The sequence below is a fragment of the Urocampus carinirostris genome, chromosome 12 (assembly GCF_059441175.1).
Source record: "Urocampus carinirostris isolate Australia breed hairy pipefish chromosome 12, RoL_Ucar_1.0, whole genome shotgun sequence".
Taxonomy (NCBI): Eukaryota; Metazoa; Chordata; class Actinopteri; order Syngnathiformes; family Syngnathidae; genus Urocampus; species Urocampus carinirostris.
In genome coordinates, this window is record NC_142360.1 from 14,965,455 (window position 1) to 14,989,316 (window position 23,862).

Sequence of the window (23,862 nt, forward strand, 5' to 3'; positions counted from 1 at the left end):
AGTAATAATATGTTAAAATATTTGAATAAACTAGATAATATTCAATGATCGATAAGACGCAATGCTTTTAAGAGGACAGTATGCATTATTTGACATTGAATGAGCTTTTAAATTAGTTTTCATTCCAATTTGATTAAATGGTCTATTAATTAGCAAATACAAAAACATATTTAAATTTCTTCAAGAATTGCTGAGATTTCGGACGCAGACTGTGATTTTTTTTTGTATCTTTCAATCAGTCCATCTTTTTTTTTTTTGTCCTGGCCCAGCCCCTCTGCCAAATTTATCAACAAAATGCGGCCCGCCACTCGAAGAGTTTGCCCGACCTAGAACAATGTAAAGACTTTATAAAGACTAGATGAATGGGTATATTGTGGCAGCAAGTGAATAAAACATGAAGGAAATGAGCAAATAAGTACATTTGAATATATAGATAATCATAATCATTAATTACCCCTAAATTATAAAACTTCATTAAACTATTTATGTGATGGTTTAACAGAATGAAAAGTATGTAACTGGAAAACTCACACAATTATGACTATAGTTATTTTCATTTAATATTCTAACAGCTTAAAGTCCACTATGTTTGTGCGTAGAGGTGATATAAACTCTTCGTGCTTTAGAAAAACCTCAGAGAATTGTAGTACTTTTTTTTTGTTTTACCTTTTAATCAGCTTCTACTTTCTCCTTAAATTCTACTGACAACAGGAGACTAAGCAATATTTGGCTGATTATATGAAACCTAACAGATCTTGACTCCATTGTGAGTATGAAGATGAGATTACAGTACCTAACATGAAAGACAATCACATTTAGTCATATTCTGATATTTTATGAAGAGAAAAGTTTGTACTATTTAAGGGACTGCAGCAAGTCCCCCTATATATCAATGCAAGCTACTTTACTCAGGCTCTATTCACACTTTAAACCCTTCAGCGTAATTCTGTAATCCTTCAGAATTAATACAAATTAATAGAGCAGATGCTTGTGAAAAACTCAATAATTAGTGAGCATCTAATGTAATCACACTTCATTTCTTGGTAGCAATGCTCTACTCATGCATTACTTTTTTTTATATGAAAGTTCAAAACAGTTGTTCTCTTATTCGCATCCTCCTCCACCTGCTGCCCAAAAAGAAGCCAAATACGTAAAACCATCTACCTCCTGCCCCTTAACACCGTTCAACAAAATCTCACCACCTCTCAAACACCTCATTACCTTACTCTCGTCTGTATTCACCCAAAGCTTACTTCTCTGACACACTCTATCAAACCCCACTACCAAAGCACTCAGTCCTGCTGCAGAGTCAGCCACCAAAGCAGTGTAATCTGCAATGTGAGCTAACTTTCATGCAACCCACTCTCACACACTATACCTGCTCTCCCCTGCTCTTACCACTCGCCCTCAACTTAGTTTCACTCAGAAACAAACGTCCAATTTCATCTCTCTTACTCTCAATCGTAATACAACCACACACATTCAGCACCCCAAGTATGGGGTTATTGAGGGTATTTTCTGAACTATAAGACAAACCCAAAACCAGACTTATGCTAGAAATTCAAAGGTGCGTCTTATGGTCATGAAAATACGGTCAATAAACATGGAAATGCTTAATTACAACAGAATGCTTCGATTTGCGGTTACCTTTGCTGAATAAAACAATTCATTTTAGAATGTTTGTGTTCTATAAAATACGTTTTTTGAAAGGAAAAAATCCTGATTTTTTTAATTGCAATCTTTTACAGTTTGTTATAGTCCGCTGTATTTGTTATATTCAAAATATTTTTTTAAAGGTACGTCTTATCATGTGCGCCAAATAGTCCAAAAATACATGTACTTTTTTTTTTTTTTTTAGCAAGAATCCTGTAATATAAAACAATAAAAAAGAAAGTTTATTTACATTTATAAAGTTAACTACCTGAAGCTGGTGCTTGGCGCCCGCTTTGAGACTGGGAGGTTCGGGTTCGCGCCCCGGCCGAGTCATTCCTAAGACTTAAAAAGTGGTCGGCGGCGCCCTCTGTTGGCTGCGGCTGCATCGGCTCGCTACAACGGGTCAGGTGCAATCGACATTTCGTTCTGTGTACATTGTTACACAGAATGACAATACAAGGAAATTATTATTATATTATTATTATTATGGTCTTGTGGATTTTGGCATTTATATAAGTAAAGTAGTCACAAGCTATGATGGTTAACCATGAGTTAAAATTGATTTCATTTTCTATTTATGGAAGGTTTGAAATGCAGTTTTCAATCAGTAAAACATTCCTTAAAGGAACGCGAATCTCGTGAAGTTTATTTTTAAATGGATTAAATCATAACCAACAAGACTCACAAATAAAATTTAGATTTTCTAGATTCTATTGTTGTATCATGTCACCCAGCCCTAGTTGAATCAAACCTGACCCAGCAGAGAAATAAAGCCCAAAATAAGAAAGACCCTTTGAGTTTTAATGATGTTTACTGAGGAAAAAAAATATTGTCATCTACGAGACTGTTCTCATCGTGTGCGCATTGCATTCAGAATAATCTTTCAAAGACAGCTCTGATTAGCACGCCAGAACACTATATTCTGCAGTTAGGGCTCTATGTTTGGAGTTTCTCAGTGCGGAAATCATTTGTATTTCTGCTTGAAGGATTATATGTTGTGTCTTTGTTAGTGTTGCATCAGATTGCGCTAGCAATTTGTTTGATTATGCCCCGCCACCCACAGCAGCTGCTAGTTTAGTGGTCCTTTGCTGAAGCTATGAAGGTCCTTGCATGTCTGAGTCCTAAAACTGGGTACTTGCTGAAAACAATGTGGTAGTAATTCATGTACAAATGCTGTTTTTGCCGCAATATACACAATTATCTAGCATGACCGCAATAATGGACTTTACTTAAAGGGACATCGCGTAATATTCGGCCACTGGATGGCACCTCTTTGTGTAGTGCACCCAAAAACTAGCCTTTTAAAGCACAAGGAAGAATACAGACTACAGAGACCAAACGTGACCAAACCGCACCATTTTTTTTTTTTTTCGGTCTTTCACAAGTATTTTGGGGTACCTGTGGTAGCAAGTTGGCAGACAATTGTGTCAGCTCCTTTTAGAAAGCCCCATGTTACGTAAAATGAATACAAATGTATCGACTTATGAGTTTTAAATGCATGTTTATTTGATAGTTCATGTAGTTATGCCTATTATTCAAATCAATATGGTCTTTTTTTCCTACAAGGGCTGGGAATGGCAACTCTGAGTCGCGGGTCGCATTGGATTGAAAGATTTAGCAGAGGGGCCAGGCCAGGAGGAAATAATGATCGATTTGATTTTGTTTTGTATCTGTCAATAGTTTCTGAGCCAATACGTCGGCAAAAAAGAAGATGTTGACCTATCCAATTGTTCTCATTTGAATTTTATGAATAAATATACAGTGCAGATATTTACATGTGCATGCACATTTTTTTGATAGATATGAATTGATTTTTTTTATACTCGGAATTGAAGCAAAATAATACATTAGGTCCTTGTTTTTAACCACAACATTTGATAATATGTGGCATAAAAACTCTGAGATCGTAGTATTTTCTTGCGTGTAATTTAAAAATATATTTTTCTCTAAAAAGTACATGACCGGGAAAAAATGGGGTGGGGGAGTACATAGCCAGGTATTTAAATTAAAAAAAATAAATTATATATGTATGTATATATATATATATATATATATATATATATATATATATATACTGGACTGTCTCAGAAAATTAGAATATTGTGGTAAAGTTCTTTATTTTCTGTAATGCAATTAAAAAAACAAAAATGTCATACATTCTGGATTCATTACACATCAACTGAACTATTTCAAGCCTTTTATTATTTTAATATTGCTGAATTTGGCTTACAGCTTAAGAAAACTCAAAAATCCTATCTCAAAATATTAGAATATCATGAAAAAGTATACAAGTAGGCTATTCAACTAATCACCTGAATCATCTAATTAACTCGAAACACCTTGCGAGGGTTTCCTGAGCCTTAAAAACACTCAGCTTGGTTCAGTAAACTAAATCACAAGTATAGGGAAGCCTGCTGATCTGACTGCTGTCCAGAGGACCATCATTGATACCCTCTATCAGGAGGGTAAGACACAAAAAGAAATTTCTCAAAGAGCAGGCTGTTCACAGAGTGCAGTTTCAAAGCATCAATAACACCTCAGCAATGCCACAGGCTGATTGCCTCCATGCCACGCCGGATTGATGCAGTAATCCGTGCAAAAGGATTCCCAACCAAGTACTGAGTGCATCAATGGACATTTTCAAATGTTTGATTTAGTTTTGCTGTTATAAAATTATTTTTTTTACTTGGTCTGAGGAAGTATTCTAATATTTTGAGATAGGATTTCTGAGTTTTTTTCAGCTGTAAGCCAAAATCAGCAATATTCAAATAATAAAAGGCTTGAAATAGTTCAGTTGATGTGTAATGAATCCAGAATGTATGACATTTTTGTTTTTTTAATTGCATTACAGAAAATAAAGAACTTTATCACAATATTCTAATTTTCTGAGACAGTCCAGTATATGGGGACAAGAGTAACACCAAATCACCAACATTTTATTAATGGTAGTTTATTTTACCGTTGTATATATATTAAGTTTGTATTTTGTTTGACAGGCCGGATTAAAAATCCATTCGGGAAGCATGTTGCCAGCAGGCCATAGTTTGTCCCCCTCCAATCCCCACACCTCACCACATTCGTCTTTATTGTCAATCGTCACATGTCAAAGATCTGGAAATTATATGAGGTGTGCTATATTGTGGTGTGTGGTGATTTTTTCCCCTATTTTACTGGTTTGTACCTTGATAACTTTACAAACCTGGCGAGTACGGCCAAACCGACTACTTGCCTCCTTGACCTACTTTCGGGCTCGCTGGTTAAAGATATTTTCGTGATCCTTAGATCTTCAGCTTGAAATTTATCAACATATCTCCCTCTTTAGGTGTTGTTTTACTTCCTTTGTCATTAAACTTACGCTTAAACAACCCAAACCTTGACCCAGAAACCCTATAAACATGTTTCAAACCTACCGTTGCCATCTAAAAAATATGTATAAAATGGTTATACAACAGCTGAATGACTTCATGTCTGAGAATAATCTTTTTAATTTATGCAGTCAAGATTCATCAACTTAATGAGACAGCACTGTTTAAAGGGACAATAATATTTTCCTAGCATTGATCCCAAGAGCCAAGAAGAATTCTTGTGATTCTGTGCTATAGAAACCGACAGCGCAAGTTTATAATAACCCTCGACAGAAGATCCAAACTTTGATCTGCTTAAAAAAGACAAAATCCATTATTCTCTTTGCACAAAACTTCACTGAAGCTTCACTCAGCTTGCTGTATAAGCCGTGTCCTCTTTTCTCAGAGTTCTTATGCTTACCAGACTCCAATTAGTCTCTTTAAAAATGAAGTCTTGGGCATTTAGTTAGAATTTGTTCTATTGGAGCTTACATTACAGAAGGGGAAAAAAACGCATATTTTTTCTTTAATACTTTTCTGTTATGTATATGTAATTACTGTTTTGGCAGAATCTGTGTCATATATATTACGATGGCAGCAAAATGTTTTTGATCGCCTCTAATAAGGCCGTCATTGATTAATGAGGATCTTGGAGCTGCAGATGTTTTTTTCTTTTTTCCATGTAAAGTGACAACCTGAGAAAACAATTATCTCTTATCAGGCTGATTTAAGCAATGGCTGACATTCCTGTCAATTTTCTCAGTGTCGTCATTTCATTTCAGGTTGTTATCTTGAAATGTGAGTTTTGTAATTATATATATATATATATATATATATATATATATATATATATATATATATATACACCATATTTGTTTTTCCATTTAAAAGAAAATATTTCCATTTAGTTCATTTGTATGTAAATGTTCATTGACGCCTGAACAACACTTGCTGAACTTGAAGCACGCTCGTGGCTGCTTTCCCTTTCAAATGGTTGATGGATTTTCTGTGTTTCCACCTATTCCACCCATTAAAGTCATTCATGTGCCTTGAGAAAAGGCGGGTTTTACGTTCTGGAACTAAATTGACTATGTCCTTTGAAATAATATATTCACGAAATATGTTGCTTTCATTCCTGCTTCGTTTACCTCTCTATTTGTATTCATTGGTAGAAGCGCAGTACGAAACCATATATGGTCATGATATAAATTTCACTTCAGTTTTATGTCACATTTTATATTATAGGTTAGAAATTTGCAAGTGCATCCAAATACTTGTTGTCTCATTGCCCATTTACTCAGACTGCCACATGCATTCTCAAGGTCAAATGCTGAAAAGACATGATTGCAGATAAAATACACTGTACAATTATTAATAAGTACATAATGGTATAATTTGAGCTGATTCTTTATGAATTTATCTTATATTTTTCATACGTGCAAGTTTGCAACCAACTGACATTATGACTATAATGTACAGCCGAGGAGTGGCATTTGCAGCCAACCGACTATATTTTCCTGCGGCTCGTTGCGCATACTAAAAATGTGTTCCGTACATTATAGAGCTTTTTTTTTTCAAGTATCCAAATTTGCAGTCAAAATTTGGATTAAATTTGCCAAATATGTTTAAATTGTAAACTAAACTCGTAAAAAAAACTCACTCAGTTTAAAACACCCCAAGAAAGTGGTTGTGTTTGTCAAATTAAAGTAAAATGAAATAAATAAATAGATGAATGAATGAATGAATACAATTTTTAAAAGTAGCCCGTTTTGTTAACTTTTATTCAGTGTCTTTTGACAGTCCATAAAAAAATCAAATTGGACAACACTGCAAGAATTTAAGCTATTACCAAGAATGTTTTTTTGGGATTTACAATAGCATTAATACATCCTGGTACATTTATTATAAAAGTATTTTGAACATATAATCACTGTCACGCGAAGACAAAAACAACTCATGTCCAATACGTGTACTTTTTAGGGGGACACAAAAATGCTATTACAAATTGTCCCTAGGTGTGAATGAGTGAGTTTGTTGTCTGTCTCTGCGTGCCCTGCGACTGGCTGGCAAGCAGTTCAGGGTGTCCCCTGCCCACCGCCCGAATACAGCTGGGATGGGCTCCAGCACCCCCGTGGCCCTACTGAGGATAAGCGGTGCAGATAGTTGATGCATGGATGGATTTTTATTATTTTAAAACCAATAATAATGATAATAAAAGTAAAGATTTTTGAGAAGTTTTACATTTCCCTAATGATGAGGCAGCATAATGTTTTTAGCTCAGGGTTACTTTTTATTTTTTTTCATGTTCTTGCCACAATGTGACCTGAAACTTTATTATACGATTTGTTTTGAACTTCCCTTTTGGTCCACTTGTAATCTTGTGTTTCCTGCCAATGATTTCTCCTTCTCGTATTTCTTCCTTATCTCCCGGTCCTGTATCATAAGCGTCTTGTGTAGCGGGTCCCGTGACGTTTCCGTCGGCCCTCCGGCTAAAGTACTTTAACTCATCTCGGGGGACGCTAAGTAATGTGCTTGTGCATGCAGGCCGGCTTCAAGGTGGTACCTGATTTGGTGGTACCATCTGATTTGAAACTGCAATATTTTACACTCGGGTTTTTATCTGGCCGAGACGATGTATCACTCTGACATGTGTGTGGTGCCAGACTGCACTTTAAGCCATTAAAAGGTTCCCTCACCTATTCGCTGATACATCATCAATCAGAAGCAAAAAAAAAAGTACTTTCTTTCCCCAAAGGTTGAAATGCTATAACGCATGATGACTTTGTTTATTTTGTTTTGCTTTTGTCGTCACCTGCTTTCCGAGAAACGCTTTTCCGTGAGGTAAGCCTCTAGTGGATTCGAGTTTTTATTGTTGTTGTGTGTTTCCGCCTCATTTTCACGAGTGTTACGACGCGCATGTGTTTGCTTCGGGAGGTTGAATCGTTGAATGTTTGCTCATGGCCTTGCTCTCATCCATATCATCCAAGACTACATTGTATACATTCTTGCCTCATTGGCAAAAAATATGTTCCTATGTTATGTTATGTTATGTTATGATCTTGTTTTAAGATATCACATCTTTTTTTTCTTAGAAAAAAAATGCATAAAACATGCTTAAAGCTAGTGGATCATTTTGTTCATTTTAAGAAATATTTTCTTTCAAAGTTTAGAAAAAATACCTAAATTGAGCAAAACTTTTTTTTAACCAGGGTAAATATTTACCATCTACTAGATGAGAGAATTTAGTTTATATAGATTAGTGTAATTATTTTTGCTGAAGAAAAAAAAACTATTACAAGATCTTAAAAAGTGAAGGAGAATATTCAGCCATGTTCTTTCAGTGAAGGCATTAATAACTGAAAAAGCAATTCTTATCCCATTGATAGAATAGTTTGCTCTTTTAAAGTATTTTCTCAAGATAATTAATCACGCTGATTAAAAATACAAGATAAACTATCCTTAAAATAGGCAATTTCATATTATCATTTTGTTGATTTAAAAAATATTTTCTACCAAGAAAAGAAAAACGAACTTAAAATAAGTCAAATAGTTTTAAGGTTTTCTTTATTTTAGTTTAAGTTATCTTAAAATAAGAACACATATTCTTAAACCGGGCAGAATTGGCTGTCAATGGGTTGAGAATATATTTCTTTGCCGTGTAAAATAATGTTTTACCCTGTTATCTTAAGTATTTTCCTGTTTTAATTCATTTTATTATGTTTTACCCTGTCGTCTTATTTTAAGTATATTTGTCCTATTTTAATCATTTTTTGTATGTGTTTTTCAAATAAAAAACAAAACATCTTTTTTTTTTTAAATAAGCCAAACCTGCTGGATAAGGTGGTAGATATTTGCGCTGATTTAAAAAAAAAAAAATGCACCAAAAATTGAAAAAACATGTTTAAAATAAGAAACGTCATTCTTGAACTAAGCAAAATTATTTGCCAATGAAGGATAACGAATGACATTGTTGCAGTTTAAAATACATTTTTACCCCATTGATTTATTTTAAGTAGTTTTCTCTTATTTATTTTGTTTTCACAAATATACAGGAAAAGTAATCCTTTCATAAATCAAGCAGTGCTTACCAGTAGGTGGTAAATAATATTGTTGAGTTTAAGAAATAATTTCTACCAGGAGTTGGGGAAAAAAATCTTACACTTCATGATTATTTTAAGTAAACAATTGTTCAGTTTACTAAAAAAATAAATATCAATTTATACTTAAACTGTCCAAAAAGATCTGTTCATGGGGTAAGAATTTCATTTTTGCTGTGTGAAATAATGTTCCATCCCATTGCCTATTTTAGGTATTTTGTTTCATATTTCTTATTCTTATCCTTTTTTAATCATGCAACTATATCAATCAGATGCCAATTAATTTAGCTGATTTTTAAGAAATATTTTCTACCATGAAGAGAGAAACATTCTTGAAATTGGCATCCAATTTCCTATTTTACTGAACAAATATCTAAAAATAAGACAAATTATACATAAATTGAGCAAAAGTATATCTGTTAATGGGGTACGACTTTTTGAGGAAGTTGGTTTATTTGAAGTATACATCTTTTTTTTCCTTGTTTGTATGTGTTCTGTATATAGATAGATAGATAGATAGATAGATAGATAGATAGATAGATACTTTATTCATCCCCTAAGGGAAATTCACATTTCCAGCAGCATCCCTGAGCTGAGAACAATACAATAATAAAGCCAAAAGAATACAATATACAAATACCCAGTGTGACGTGCAAATGCCCACTTTAGCATGTTATATAGAGTAACTAAATAGTGCTACACAGAACACATAATGCAGTAAGATTCGGTAATATCCAATGTAGGTGGTGTGGTTTAATGTGGGCCTTTACTCTGCCGGGTGGAGTTAAAGAGCCTCATGGCATGAGGAAGAAAAGATCTCTTCAGTCTGTCCGTAGTACAAGACAGTGAGATATATAAGCTTTTTAGAAAATAAATATGGTAATCCACAGCAGATTGGACTAATATTGCTTCTACCAAGATAACAACTAAATATTTAAAATGAGCAAAACAATCTCCAATGTGCTGAATAACACATTTTTGCTTGTTTTTATGTATGCATTTGCTTATTTTACTCAGAAATCAAGGTAACATATCTTGTGAAAAGAAAAAAAATACGCTTGACACAAGTAAAAACTGTTGCCAATGTGATTCAAATGTCTTTTTGCAATGCAAATCTTGTCATGGTCATCCCTCATTCAATTCACCACTTAAAAATGTTTCTTATTGCTGAGTCAAAATCCTTAGGAAGAGAAAGCAGTTGTCATCGCTAACTGTGATGTTGAAAAGGAGCAGTGACTCCAATCCCCAGCCTGCAAAGTCTTCACTAACCGCCCGATTCTCTTTTTATCTGTTTACAGTCGATCAAAGCATGTTTGAGAATTCCGTTGCTCAGCAACAGAGTCCCCAGCTCACCAGGCAAGGTCTGCCGTCCACCAAACGAAGTCCGCTGGCCCCAAACTCGGGTTCGAGCGCCGGCTTGACGGATTCTCCTTCATCCGGCAGCCAGCAGAGGTTGAAAAACGCCATCAATCTGGGAAAGGCCGTCGGGGCCAAGGTTAGCCACGGCCGCTGCTAAACGCCTTCTGGAAGGCCCATTAAGCTCTTAACTGAAAGGGAAAGTCAAACACTTTTCTTATGAGGACGTTTTTCAACATTTCAGATGAACGACTTGTTGAGGAGGAAGGAATCCAGCCATGCGGGAGACATCGGCGTCACTGAAGTCAACAAGAACGCTGGAGCTGTGTGGACGTGCATGGACCAACTTAGCCAAAGTTCTGCTAACAGGTACCAGGCTCATCTACGAAGATGTTTGAGAGTGTTTTTCACCTAGATCAATCGATAAACCGTAAATTACGGACTATAAGCCACTACTTTTTTGCTACATTTTTGGGTGTAAAATTAATTTTAGCTTGTAGGCCATATGCTAGAAAAGAAATGAAGGCAGAACTAGTAGATTACACATATGGAGAGAAATAATTAGATAGCAAGAGAGAGTGAGAGAGAGTGAGGGAAAGCGCGAGAAAGAGCGCGTAAGAGAGCGAGAGAAAGAGTGAGAGAGCAGAGCGGAAGAACAAGAAAATAGAGAAAGAGGGGGCGGGAGAGCAAGAAAGAGAAACAGGGACAGTGGGAGAGACATAAAGAGACAAGACATAAAGAGAGAGAGAGCAAGACATGGAGTGAGGGAAAGTGAATAAGCAGGAAAAAGAGAGAGAGAGAGAAAGAATTAGGGCAATAAATAAAGAGAGAGATAGAGAGAGAGAAAGAGACAAAAGAAAGATGTAAAAAATAGACAGAAAGATAGAGAAAAAGAAAAAAAGAGTGAGAAAAAGACAAAAAATTGAGAGATATGAAAAGTGAAATAGAGTTCACTTCTCTTTGCATTGTCTCGTGAGTGGGATTCAATCTCTTTTTGGGCGTGATCTGGCTTGCGGACCGGATGTTTGACACCCTGTATTTAAACACTGTGATTTTATCTACCGTATTTTCACACCCATTAGGCGCACTGTTTTAAAGGGCGCACTGTCCTTGGTTCCAATGATTTTCGTCGGCTCATATAGCGCACTGGCCTATTTGCTGCGACCGCTCCAGCACACTGGCCTATTAGATGCGAGTTTCACACGACCGCCTATAATACCAAAACAAGTGTCTGTATCAAAAAAAAGCACGGGGGAAAAAACAAGAGTTTGAATGAAGTTTATTAAAAAATTATCACAAAGTAAAACACCAGAATACGACAAAATTGTAAAAAAAAATCAAAAACTTTGGTACTCACATTTTTACTCAAAGCCCTTGAACTCTTCATCCTCCGTCCCGGACATGAAAAGCTGCGCCAAAGCTTCATTTTCCGAGTCACTTTCCGTGCCGAGCAGAAACGAATGTTTTTTAAATATTGTGTTACATTTTTTAAATACTAATTATTGAACATTGCATAATTTACCAACAATATTGGCATGAAAATTTCAACTTTGCTGTGTAGTCTGTTTCATCGTGATACAAAGTTAACAATTTTCAAGGGAACAGAAAGTGCTACAGAAATACAGAGACAAAAAAAACTGAAAATAAGTAAATAAATAAATCAAGTAAAAAGAAAAATAATACTGATGACATGATTAACTCTACCCAAGGGGCAAATTGTTGAGCATACAGTGGTTCTCGACCATAAACCGTTCCAGAACCCTGTTCGAAAACCGATTTAGTCGATCACCGAAAATCGTTTTTCCCATTAAAAGTAATGTAAAATCGTTTTAATCCGTTCCAACACCCTGAATGTTTATTATGAACATAAACATGAAGCTAACCCAGGCTAATCGTACGTTCGCGTTAGCGTAATCTTCCGTACGAAAGATTACGCTAACATGAGCATGTAAAAAAAGGATTATGAATAGGATTACTTTCCTTTGTGGTAGACGGTAGGGAGAGAAAAATCATCAAAAGTTTTTCAACCTCTTCCAAAACTTGCGGCAGTTGCTTGCTTATAGCGCTAACTTCCTTGGCCGCGTCACTCGATTTCACAGCCTCCTTATTCTTTACTATCGTACTGATAGTAGATTTAGCCATGCTGTATTCACTAGCAAGATCGGAAATTCATACACCTCTTTCATATTTAGCTATTATGTCTTTCTTAAAGGCAATAGTTTTACGAACAACTTGTCTTTTTTCACCTGTCCTGCTTGCACCGACCTTCTTCGGAGGCATAATTAGGGGCTAAAACACCCGTACGCCGCTCAGCATCGCACCCTAGCGTACCGGCGTTCGAACTCCGATTTTTTGACTGAACAGCGAAGCAAGAATATCTCGAAATTTTTTGTCGAACACCGATTTGTCCAAACTCAGAGGCGTTCGAAAACCGAGGTTCCACTGTATATCATTTTCATATTGGGAGTGTTTATCATATTCTAAAGATTAACCCCCAAAAATTGGTTGACAAACTTTGGAGGTTTGTTTACATATATACGATAGCGTTGACGCCCAGATTCAAATCCCACGGCTCACATTTTAAATGAATTCTGAGACTTTTGTGAGTGAAAACACGGTATGTCGTGGCTCTTTCCTTTTTCTTCTGGGTGGGACTGAGGAAAACAGCAAACAGCTCTTTTCCACAGCACATACGCTCTAAATACAAAACAACGCGGTCACGTCTGGAAACATTTATGACACCCTTCTAGAGAAGTTAGTCACACGTTTTGCCAACATTGTTCATATACTACATTACGAGAACAAAACGGGAAGTTTGACAGTACTTTCATACATCCGAATTGAACAGCAGTGGAAGTTATCTATCAAAAACACTACACCTCTCATTATCAGGTCGCTTTAACCCCTAAATGTTCCGAAAACAAGGCTGCACGATTTTGGAAAAAAAACCTGTATTGCAATTTTGATGCGATTTTACATTTTAAAGAAAAAAACATTTTATGTGCTGGGGTTATTTTTTCTTTTTTTTTTGTGTGAGTACTTAACCCTCTTGTTGTCCTCAGGTCACAACGAAATGCCACTGTGTTGTTAAACACCCAGAGAGATCCCGCCGAATGATATTCTATTTGACTTTAAATGTTATTTTCCTAGATTGGACTCAAAAGTAGAGAAAAATATATATTTTTATATTTTATTTCCATGTAAACTGTATAAAAAGTACAAAAATGTTCTTTAAAATGAAGACAAACATGAGGGTTAACATATGGACATACTTCATTGAGAAAACAACAACCTCTTCTGGGGATGCTTTGTCAGGGTTTCTGTCAGCTCACACAAGGCTCAATGCAATTACACAATCACACTACGTCACATCGCAATATCGAGTAGATTCCAGTTAATGGTGCAGCCCTACCGAGAACCCAATATCTGTCTCTACAATGTTATTAAATTGTTTTGAGAGTGTTTTAGGAGTATGTTAGGAGTGACAAGATTGGATGGATTAAGAAATGAAACTGTGAGAGACAGAACTGGAGTAGTAGTGGAACTGAGCAAGCATGTGGATACGAGTACTTGGTTGGTTTGGACAGGATGGATGAGGAGCGAATGTTGAAGAGGATCTACAGAGCAGAAGTAAATGGAAGGAGACCAAGAGGAAGACCGCGATTGACGTGGATGGATGGTGTCACGAGTGCACTGGAGGAAATAGGTCTAAATGTAGTGGAAGCTAGCGCTTTTGTTGGTGATAGGAATGAGTGGAGAGGTGTTGTGAAAGGATAGTGACATGGCCGCTTTCTTGTGTCCTATTTCATCTGGAGGGACGAAAGCATGACCAACTTGGGTGCTGAGGTGCTTAACTTGTTTGGGTGTTTGGGCATTTGGGTTGGCCATGGTCAAATGTTTTATGTTTTTTGCTATGGTTGTTTGCCTCTAACCCTTTTGATTAACACCACTCTCGGCCACTTGCAGGCTTTTTCCACAGTACACTGTCCGCATTAGGCTAAGGTTGCCTGTATTTATAAAACGGATAGTAAGCTTCGAATATCTTTAGCCAGTAGTAACTGAATCAAATTATGATTGAAACATCGGTAAGCCAATGGAATTCTGAAAAGAACAATATGCAGATGTACGCAGTGTATTCAAACTAGAATAAAGGTGAGTAGCGCCACTGATGATTCATTTTCACTCACTATTATTTACGTGAAAGTGTGCACTATCAATAATTGGCTTCTGGAAAGATAAGTCAAACATTTACAACTCTTTCAAAATCTCAAAAAAAAAATCGCAAAAATAAAATACACTGTTGCAGAGGTTTTCCAGCTGTAAACTGGTTGTCTCCAATTGACCACTTTAAGAAATGCCTAGACATAGATACATGTGTAAAACAATGATTCACACTGGAATTTTATTAATGGTACTCGAGAAATTGTAAACTTTGCTTCGAAAGTCCTAAAAAAACGACTTGAATTTGGCCATGAAAAAGGTGTACAAACCCTGTAGATGGAAGCATTCGGCGTCAAAGAAGTATCGATTTTTGGCTGATTTTAATTCGAAGATAAAGCTCAAGGATGCTGTAAAATTCTTAATTGGTCAGTATCTCCCGCATCTTGACTCTTAACTGTAACGTTATCCGTGGAGCACGGCTTCGGCAATTATATTTGTACCCAGCAGAGCCTGACTCCCTCTAATTGGGATGGTTGACTTTGTAAAGTTCTCACATCATCACGAGGTCCACAACATCAGTGTCAAAACAACGTTTCTCAAATTGGACCAAAACGGTACGTGCAAGGATTCTGCGCTCATTTGCAAACCAAATATAGCAAGCCCTGAAAAAAATTGAAAAGCAGTTTGATTTCTTTTTGGTGCATATTTGTTTTTGGAAAGACCTGAGCAGTATTTGAGTAGCGTGTCCTTCGCGAAATTCATCATCTTTGCAGCAGAGTCGTCTTGCTGCAATACATAATAATGTAATTTCTAAGCTGCCCTTCAGTAGGAATCTGTGGCCCTGTTCCTATTCAACCGGAGGCTCATCCTGAATTCCAGTAATGTTATTCCTTACACAATTAAATCTTAAAATAAAACAATAAGACAAAACTACTGTTCTAAGTCATAAATTAAAACAACAGAATATATTTGCATCAATTATCTTGGAACAGTATGACATTTGGTAGGTTAATGGTCTTTAACACGTTACTCAAATTGATGATCTAACTCTAAATTATTGTCATCATAAATTTTCCATTCAAACCGATACTAGCCTTAACAATTATGTGTGTCATGGTTGCCATGGCGCCCACTTGGCCGCGCCCGTATGTGTCACGGTTGCCGTGGTGCCCAATTGGCCCCGCCGTGTTGTGCCAGCTGCGGCTCATTTAGAGATTGACTTCCTGTGTATATACAGCTCAGCGCTCTCTTGCTTCAGTGTCAGCCCGTCAACGGACTTCTGGCCCACAAGACGTGGGTTCTGTCCTGTTTTCCTGTGATATCTGCAGTCCGGTATTGTTCTCGTTTATTTTTGTACTGTTTAATTTCGGGTTCCAGTTTTGTTTTCCGTCTATTCTTGTCCTGTTGGTTAGTTTCTCTAGTTTTGGTTCCCGTCTAGTTTCTCCTGGTTATTTTCGTTACCCTGATTCGTTATCGATCTCGTCGGTCTCTGGCGTCCTGTCCTTCCATTGGGTCCTGTATATGTTCTGGTTCCGACAATGTGTGCTCGTTCTGTAAGAGAGAAGACCAGGAAACCAATCAGCCGAATCACCTGAGATTTCATTCCTAACAGCAAAAAACTAATACAGTATGGGAGGCTCGGGTTCCTGTCAATACAATATGTGCTTCCCTGCGGCCATCAGGGAGAGACACTTTTTCCCGAGGAGATATCTATACAATATTCAAATCAAAACAGCAAAAACACTACCCACTCCCATTTTATCCGGTTACCTGACATCTGCAAAATGTTTCTCAACATGCTTGTTGGCTCTCTTCTCTCGCGTTCTCAAATGACACCCTTTCTTGCGTACGTGACTTTCTGGGGTGCAGTTCCGGGAAACACCATACCATTAGATTCCAAGGAGCTGGGATTCTTCGCTTAACCTTGGGCCCCCTCCCCTACGGTTCCTGTTATGTCTCTCCAGCATTATTTTACTTATTTGCATTACAGCCTTGAATTATTAAAAAACAGTTAGCATAGATAGATAGATTGATAGATAGATAGATACTTTATTCATCCCCGTAGGGAAATTCACACTTCCAGCAGTATCCTTTTGTTGTTTATTAACAAATTAACAGGATGGCCTCGGGGTGCTGTGTTGTAGTTTAGCCACAGCGGAGTGGATGACGTCACACGCTGGGCCAAAGGTTCGACGTCCCTGCAGCAGATGGAAATCTTTGTGTCCAGGGTTACACCACCTTGTGTTCACGTAGATAGCGAGGCCACCTCATCTCCGCTTCCCGCAGGCTTTTGTGTTTCTGTCTGTCCTAACAGCACTGAAGCTGGTTAGCTCCGGGTAGCTCAAGGTGGCTCCACGTTAGCGTCCGGGATGCTATACGTGAGCCACGTTTCCGTAAAACACAGCAACTGCACTCCCTGTGCGCTTTGATGTTTTTCACCAACACAGCCAGTTCGTCGGTCTTATTTGGTAGAAAGTTCACATTTACCATGATTACGGAGGATACCAAAGACTTATAACACCGCTAGCCGCTTAGCTAGCTCCGGCTCTCCATCCACGATAGGGCCCCCTCATCATGCCGGCACGAAAATTCTTCAGGGCAAGGAGTTGATTCCTCGAATAAACGCATTTTTGTGCGTTAAAACTCATGTCCATAGGATAGGAAGTAATCCAAAGTGTAGTTATCAAACGGGACGAAAAACACCGAAGATAGAAGTAGACAATAAAAACAATAAATCAATAAATCATACGGAGCTGCTATGATGTTTTTTATTCTATTATTAATATTCTACTTTTTTGCAATACAGCCTTGAATTATTAAAAAAACAGTTGGCATAGCACTCTTCATGGAGCGTATTATTTCATCAAATGTTTATTTTTTAGTACAAAACAATACAGGTTACTTATACAAACCTTAAACATACAAAATATAGCACTGAAGCAACTTCCGAACAAATTCAACTCGTTCCTAAGTAGGGCAACGTCTGTAGTGGCTTCTAGTCCAGAATTTAAGGTTTTATATACTGTGACATGTTTCAACATTTAGTCTATTTTTTTTTTGTCCACTTTCAGTCTTTTCCCGTATGACGCCATCCCTCGGTTGAACCCGCCACCACCAACAGGAAAGAAACGTCTCCCCCGAGCGTTGAAGACCACCCAAGACATGATGATCTCCTCCGACCCGGTAGTTTCCTCACCGGACACCTCCGACTTGCCCTCCCCCCAAAAGACGTCCCCTATCACGGAGTGGGATACCCCTGAAGGCGGAGTGGACGTTGTTGCGGAAGACCTCACCCCAGTTTCCGAGCTGACCCCAAAGACGTCGGCAGAATTACTTGGGAGTGATTCGGGAGGAGACGCGGAGGAGGAACAGCAGCTACGACTGTCCGTGCCCGATCTCATCAACAAGGAGGCCCGAGCAAAGGACTGCGAGGTGTGGCAGAAGGCGGCCGACGTGGAGTCCAGGATGTCCTCAACGCCGTCTGGGAAAACTCATCGACGCATCAGCCTGAGCGAGGGAGAAGAAGAAGAAGAAGAGGTAGACGTTACTCAAACGAGGGCCGATGACCACGTCGCGCTGGAGGATTTAGAACACCATCCGGATCTACTGTCTTTCGATTGATGATGAGATTGTCTTGTCAAATCGCAAAAACTAAACATCAGGCTCCGGGATCTTTCAGAAGAGGAAACTAGATAAACATGCGTAACGTTTCAGAGGCTTTTATTTTTCGCTTCTGGAAAACTCCAGAAATGTCAAAAGAAAGAGGGACAAAGAGAACATGAGAGAGGTGATAAGGTTTGAAAGAGATCAATGTATTTTAACCACTTGTCTTTTCGTCTGACATCTTAGATGTTTTTGTTGCGTTTTTTGTTTAGTTGTTTTTTCATTTTTGAATTTGTTTTATTTTACTCTTTTCTTTTTTCTTTTTCCCCTTTTTTCTTTGTTCTTTTTTCCTTTCTTCTCCTTTCCTATTTATCTTTTGCCCCTTTTTTTGTTACCTTTCTTCTTTTTCCTCTTTTTTTCTTTGGTTCTTTACTTCCTTTTTTGGTCCTAATTTATTTCTTTTCCCTTGTTCCTCTTTTCATTCTTTTTATCTTTTCTTTCTTTGTTATTTTCCCCTTTTTATCTTTTCATTTTTCCTTTTTTGTTTTTCTTTTCTTTTCCCCTATTTTTTCCTTTTTAAATTCTTTATTTATTTTTTTCAATTTCTTGCCTCTTCTTTGTTTGTTTTTTCTTCATTATTTTATTATTTTTTTTCCTTATTCATTTGGTATTTCCTCTTCTATTTCTCTTTTTTTCTTTCGTTGTCTTCTGTTTTTCTTAGTTTCTTGTTTCTTTTCTTTCCCAATTTTTCATTGTCTTGACATCTCAGATTATGTAATGAAGTAAGCATTAGTGCAACGCCGTATGGTGCAAAAGATTCAAAAAGACAGATGAAGAAACCAATATAAAGCTGACAAGAATGAAAATTGTCAAAGCTTGAACAGCACTCGTATGTGCAGTTTAACCAATGTTGACGAGCGTTTGAGAAGGCAGCCCGGGTTCGATTCCCCGTCACGGTCTCTTCAAGGTCCGGAAATATCTACATCGAAAAACTGCAAAAAAGGCCAGCATTCGACAGACCATTCGAACTCCATCCGCCTCGTATGAGAAATCGGAACATTCGGCAGCTATGCAAATGTCAAAACTGAAGGTCTTTTGCCCTCTGTGGCAGCAAACGAGTCATGATGATGAGAAAAATGTGAATTAACATCAAACTAACTTTTACAAAGTAGTGTTAGAGTTTAGATTCACAAAAAGAAGAATCCTTGAGCAGAAATCGTATACTTTTGTTTCCTTAAAAACAAAAACATGGATGAACGGAACGAAAATGGATGAATAAAAGTATAGAACAGGGGTGGGCAAACTGCATCCTGCTGGCCAAATTCAGCCTGTCAAGTTTATTTATCCGGGCCACCAAACGAAAATGCTAATATGATGACAAATATAATTGTCAAAAATGTACCACTATTTGATAAATCATTCTTATTATTTAATTACATGTGACACAACCCCTAAGTACAGCGCCCCTAACAGCTATTGTCGGTACTGCAGCTTCCTTCGTAAATGAATGGATCCCTTTGAAATGAATGGAGAGCCAATTGATTTTAATAATAAATTCAAGTACAGCACCCCTTGGGGTTTTTAGGTCCAATCAGATAGTCCGGAAAATACGGTACATTTGAGAAAATTTGATTCAGCCTCCATTTTCCGTTTCTTTGTGTACTGTGGGGCTATCCGATTCGAGACTCAACAAACAACCCGATTATTCATTTTTTTCTTCTCTGCTGATTATTTTTGAACCCGAGAGGGGCCAAGACTCAAGTTTGCCCACCCCTGGTATAGAAAGAGAAGTAGGTTGATTATGCCAGGTTGTTAACCGCTTACTGCACCTATGATTGTATGGAAAAGCAGCAGACCAAATACTTAATTGTTCTAATCGCTCGTTTTTGTAATTTTTTTACGTCAGAAGAAAAAAAAAAGAAATCCTAATGAATCCTCAAGACGTTTGTCTTCCAATCGTGTTATGATTAATCTTGTTTGCTGTCTTTCGTTCTTTTTTTTTCACCTCCAGAGCGGATTTGCCATTGTCTGCTTTTCACTCGTTTGAACTTTTCTTCCCCATGAAACTCTGACGGATTTTGTGAACATTTGAATGTTTGATTTGATTTTTTGAGCAGAAAAGTATTTTCACTTTTCTCAAAAGTGCGTATCTTTACATTAGAGCAATAACGATACATCATACTCGATGTATCTTTTGGTTACCGGTTTAAAGATAAAATCGACACATTTCTTCTCATTTTAGCTTGTCGCCACTAAACGTATATTCACACTGATAGGAGTACTCAAACCTTGAGTAAAAACCGGTACTGATATCACAATGATTTTTGAAAAATCATTAAAAGAAAATCAAGACACATGATTTAAAACAAAACAGATATATTGTATCATCTCACGATAGTGTTTTCCCCCCAAAATTGCTCCAAATGAATGGCATTTTTGATATACGTTGGCGGCTATCGCAAATACCATTACTGTACTTTGAACTTGGTTGTAGTTTTTGAGCAATAAACACTCCATATATAGGTACAGACGCTCCCCTACTTATGAGCATTCAAATTAAGTAAAATGGTCGATACGAACATTTTTTTGGGGGGATGTCTAAAAATATCCGGATATTGCTGTAAGATTTTTTTTATTGTGTGCACCTTTTTTCCAAGTACAGGACATTACTGTAGTGCTTCTTTCCGCCGCTACCGGCGTGTGGTGGCGCTGTGAGAGGTCACCCAGCATCCACCCGAAGAAGAAATCCGCTTCCTCGTTCTAGTTTGTGTGTAAACGTTCTATACTGGATCTCCAGCGCGCTAAGAACATTTTTACTGTATAATTTCCTGTGCATCCATTCAATATGGTTGGTGTAAAGTGTAAAGAAGAGGCTTGCCGTTTCTTTTGAAATGAAAGTGGAAAAAGAAAGCTTGATGCGGTTGAGAAAGTGGTCAGATTGCTTTTTTTCGGCCACTCTTTACCACGGAGGAGGACCTCGTGAAGCGCATCTTCCAAAAGTAAATTAAACTCAACTTAATTCATTTTTATAGAGCATATTATTTTATGAAATGTTTATTTTTTAGTACAAAACAATACAGGTTACTTATACAAGCCTTAAACATACTTATATAAATCTTTAACATACAAAATAATAGCACTAAAGTAACTTACGAACAAATTCAACTTACGAACGATGGTCCGGAACCTCTCGTCCGAAAGTAGGGCAGCGTCTGTACTCTAATAGTACCAATGGTAAAAAATGGTCTTCTTTTTTATTGTTCATGAAAGCTGACTGATTTTCTAACGAAATAAAACATTTGCTATGACTAAAAACAGTTTTAATTTTTTGTTTTTGATGCCAAAAAATGCCTCAAAAAATAGGAACATGTAACATCCTTAGAAAACTAAAGGTGCATTGATGATTAATGATGAAATAATCAAACGATTATTAGATTCCGGTGATGTATGGTGAGTTTTGTGTTTAGTGGTTCAGATTTCTAAATAAATTAACCTCCATGTTATTGTAATCTACCATAAAACAAATGTGCTATTATCATACCTTAACTCACAAATGAAATCTATGCGCTGCTCCTTCTGAATAAAAACAGTAATAGATAAGTATTCCTTAATTTTTTAGGAAAAAAAAAACATGCAAAGAGGAAAAAAATATTGGATGGCTTAACTTCCTGTCAGCCTGCTAATACTATCACCAATTCTATTGTTTGGGGCTGACGTGAGAAACCCTACCCTCACTATTGCCCCCTGCCATGAGGCGAATATTTTTCATGCCTCACTTTTGCAACTGCAGATGCTCAGCACAGTAATACGTTAAATAATAATTGTACTAATGATATTCACAATATGTGAAAATTCTGCTTTTTTTAAAAAGAAAATCCAAATATATATCTAACCTGGTCATATCCCTCGAGAGGGGTGACCGACACACATACAAAAACAGAGAAAAGGAAAAAGTAGCAAAAAAACACACACAAAAAACTGGCCAACCCAAATGCCACACACGCTAACAAGTTAAGCACCTCGGCACCCAAGTTGGTCATGCTTTCGATCCCTCCAGATGAAACGGGACACAAGAAAGCGGTCATGTCACTCAGGTCAGGGTGACACAACAAACTCTTCTGTTCAACAGCAGGGCCCAACAGCTTTCACTGGTTTACCCCTGCCGCATCATACAGGTGCCCTGCCCATCCCTTTGAACACTTCCAAACATCCCACTATCCTTTTACAACACCTCTTCACTCATTCCTATCACCAACAAGAGCTCTAGCTTCCACTACATTTAGACCTCTTGGTCTCTTTCCATTTACTTTTGCTCTGTAGATCCTCTTCAACATTCGCTCCCAATCCATCCTCTCCATGTGTCCAGACCAAACAAGTACTCTCTTATCCACACGCTTGCTCAATTCCACTACTACTCCAGTTCTGCCTCTCACAATTTCCTTTCTCAATCAATCCAATCTTGTTACTATTAACATACTCCTCAAACACTTCATCTCAAAAACATTTCATTTCCTTCTCAAATCTGCGTTCAGGCTCCAAGTCACTGCACCATACAACACAGTCGGCACAATCACAGTCTCACACAGTCCTGTCTTAACATCCATACTCATACTCTTGTTACTCATCACTCTAAACTTTACTTTATCCAATACTTCAGGAAGTCTTCAAGTGGAATCATCCATGTTGGCTGTAATGTAAAATACATGTAAACTTACCTGTCAACCTGGAATAATGAAGTATTGTTCTGGTAGGCTAAAATTGAATTAGATTTTTCTTTGGGGACTTTAAGTGAATATGTGTCCATATGTTGACTGCAGTACGGATCTGAGAGTGTTTAAAACTCCTTCACTTGACTTATCATTGACCATTGGTATTGTTTTGAGTTGCATTATTTATGTCAAATATTCCAACCAAGTGGTATTGCACAAAACCAAGTCACTGTTGGACTCTTGACAATTGTTTTTTGTCATTGTTGGATAAAAGTCCATAAAAGCATCACCACTGGATGGCCATGTCCATGCATCAATGCAGACATTGCCCGTAGGTCGGGCGCTCACAAATTGTTGTTGTCAGCCGCTTCCAGACTCCCAAGCTCTCAAAACGACGAGGTGAGAAGCACAAGTGGCCCGTAAAAGTGAGCCACAGTCACTTTTTGACCTCCGGGGGGAAATGCAATTTACACAGAGACACAGCACCGACTGTCGTCTGGGAGGCGACCGTATCAACGGAAAGAATGTTCAACTGGAGAACGGATACTTTGTTTCTCTTTGCTTCACTCCATACTTTCAGTTCATCTTGCTAGCTGCTGAAAAATGTCAGTTTTAAAACCTTGCAGGTGAAAGTGTGGCCCACAGCATTTAGTTTTGTCATTTGTTTAGAACAGCTTTTATTAAAAAACTACAGGACCCCAAAACTATGTGAGTGTAAAGCAGTGGTTCTCAAAGAGTGGGGCGGGACCCCCTGCGAGGGCACGAGGCTCCTTCAACAGCAGTGTGGGCACCTTTGACCTCAGAACTTTTTTTTTTTAGCTTTCCAAAGAATCAAATACACGAGGAGGCAGTGGAACTCTAATTGGCAATATTTTGTCTACATTTAACCTCTGTGCATCAAGCAGAGTATAAGCAATGAGTATGAAGTGTGGATACGGA

At 37.5% G+C, this 23,862-nt stretch overlaps 2 protein-coding genes across 3 annotated transcripts in view; one reads left to right on the plus strand and one right to left on the minus strand.

Moving 5' to 3' along the window:
- The window catches only part of nos1apa (nitric oxide synthase 1 (neuronal) adaptor protein a), an 86,431-nt gene extending 66,277 nt beyond the window's left edge, over positions 1–20,154 (plus strand). For both annotated transcript variants that reach the window (XM_088349597.1, XM_088349598.1), the window contains exons 11-13: positions 10,393–10,589; positions 10,695–10,819; positions 17,683–20,154. In XM_088349597.1, the coding sequence (XP_088205723.1) occupies positions 10,393–10,589; positions 10,695–10,819; positions 17,683–18,232 (872 nt within the window). In that variant the 3' untranslated portion in view covers positions 18,233–20,154. The remainder of the gene's footprint in view (positions 1–10,392; positions 10,590–10,694; positions 10,820–17,682) is intronic.
- LOC148355034 (regulator of G protein signaling 4-like) overlaps positions 1–23,862 on the minus strand; it is a 171,650-nt gene that overhangs the window by 113,880 nt on the left and 33,908 nt on the right. The window lies entirely within an intron of this gene.